Raw genomic sequence first — 1875 nt, 5'->3', positions numbered from 1 at the left:
GGCGCTACCCGAACGCGACGTACTGCTGGCGGCCTGTACGGCGGCTAAGCAGAAGGCGGTGACTGGTCGCGTGGAACAGCTCAACCTGCGCCTCAAAGACGAGTTGCTTCAACAGCAGCTCTACTTCTCAGCGCTGCAGCAGAAGCTCACAGAGGCGCCGTTATGGTCGCGTTCTGCATTGTGCCAAGAGCTGTTTGACCGTATGCACGGCTATCTGCACCTGGTCGGGTCTGACACGGACCGGCGCAAGGAACAACTCCAAGCACGCTTCGAACTGGGCATACGACTTGCTCCAGAGCTCGTGGAGAACTTCACGCGCGAGTTTGTACCACTCACGTCGCCGGTACTGCCGTTTTCGCGGACCAGCACAGCAGCAACCACCATCGCCGCACCACTGAGTGCTCCAAGTGGGAACGACAGGGATAAAGACGGCAGTATCTGCGGCACACTCGTGTCCAATATCTTCGTGTGCAAAGTGCCAGCCAGTGCCTACATCCCGCGGATCTTCCAGACTTTGGTGGACAATCTCAAGAATACCTCGATCGAGCTCGAACGCCGTCTCGGCGTCCTGCTTGAAGTCAAGGTACCGACGGTACTGTTCCCTTCATCTTAGGGGGTTTTCCACATGCTCAGTGTGCTCACTGTTGTTACTGTTATATATGCAGCACGAGGTGGAAATGGGGGCGTCTACCTACTACGCGCGTGTCGAGCGTCAAGACGGCGAGATGCGCGGCGCGCACACGAACCGGGCGTGGACCGGCAAGCTGATTAGTGACGACTTGGCCGTCATTGTGACGGACTTTGTAGATGAAGACGACGACGAAGCAAGTGACGCGGCAAGAAAAGCAGTGCAGGACGTGCAAGTCGGCAGTGATGGTGTGCCATTGGTGCCGGCCTCGTCAACGTCGGGCCTTCGTATCGACATTTGCTCGGTGCTCACTATTGCGCGAGTGAAGGACCCGGAAACGCAGCAGCCGATCGTGTTGATGCGTCGACTGCGCGTGCATCGCTACAATCTACCGCCCAACTCGCCTGTGATCCACCGGGAGCTCAACAAGCTACTGTCGTATTTTAATGGAGACTTCCACATGGCGATGCTCAGTGACGCGTATATGAACATGAGCAACGACGGGAGTGAGTGCGGTCGATCAGAGTCTGAGAGCAAGACGAGGATCAAAGAGGAAGTCGAAGACACCGAGTCGGACGAAGATCGGATCACGAAAAAGAGGAAAACCAGTTCAATCAAGGAGGGCGTCAGTGCAAGTGACTCGAGCGAGATCTAAGCTCGTCCTTGTTTTATTTTTTTTGTAAGGTCGAATAAATTGCCCGCAGGTAGGCACATACCAAACAATTTACGTAGTGGCAAATAGACAAAATAATTTATCGAGTTTTTTTTTTTTTTTGGTTTTTTTTGTGATAGTAGTGTACACGTATTGCCACAGCTTTTCTTTCTTTCAACAATACCATCTATCTTTTCTACAATCTACAGGGTTTTTTTTAGCACGACGGAAGGGTTCGTGCGGGGCTGCCGTGTTCCAGTTGACGACAGATAACTTCCATGAACAAATCTCCGTTAAACCAGGGCAGTGTGGACCGGATCTCGTCGTGCAGTCTCGGAGAAGAGGGTGGCAGGTTGTAGCGATTGACGCTCAGACGCTGCACTAGCACGTGTTCTTGACCAGTCATTGGATCTCTCTCCGACGTCATCAACAACCTGAAAAACAAAAAATGAAAATTCCGTCAGATCTAAAGATAATCTTCGTGGTAAACTACAACTTCAACAACTCAGCAACGATAGGATACGTACGAGAGACAAGAGTCCAGCCCAACACGTCCATCCGACGTCCGGTCGATGGGGTAGCGAGCGTCCCGGTC

At 52.7% G+C, this 1875-nt stretch overlaps 2 protein-coding genes across 2 annotated transcripts; one reads left to right on the top strand and one right to left on the bottom strand.

Moving 5' to 3' along the window:
* Nucleotides 1-79: 79 nt before the first annotated feature.
* On the top strand, nucleotides 80-1389 carry PPTG_19980 (hypothetical protein; the record flags this gene model as incomplete). The annotated part of the gene is made up of 2 exons (XM_008918602.1): nucleotides 80-583; nucleotides 666-1389. Coding segments are annotated over 2 exons (1122 nt in total), but the record flags the coding sequence as incomplete, so codon positions are not given.
* Nucleotides 1390-1497: 108 nt separating this feature from the next.
* PPTG_24805 (hypothetical protein) lies at nucleotides 1498-1838 on the bottom strand (the record flags this gene model as incomplete). Its single annotated transcript, XM_008918601.1, has 2 exons — nucleotides 1498-1714; nucleotides 1774-1838. 2 exons carry the CDS (start codon nucleotides 1836-1838, stop codon nucleotides 1498-1500), a joined length of 282 nt encoding a protein of 93 aa, XP_008916849.1.
* Nucleotides 1839-1875: the final 37 nt, after the last annotated feature.

The sequence above is a fragment of the Phytophthora parasitica genome (genome assembly GCF_000247585.1).
Source record: "Phytophthora parasitica INRA-310 unplaced genomic scaffold supercont2.239, whole genome shotgun sequence".
NCBI lineage: Eukaryota > Oomycota > Peronosporomycetes > Peronosporales > Peronosporaceae > Phytophthora > Phytophthora nicotianae.
The sequence above is the reverse complement of the archived record's forward strand: the minus strand, read 5'-3'. Positions and strand labels throughout refer to the sequence as shown.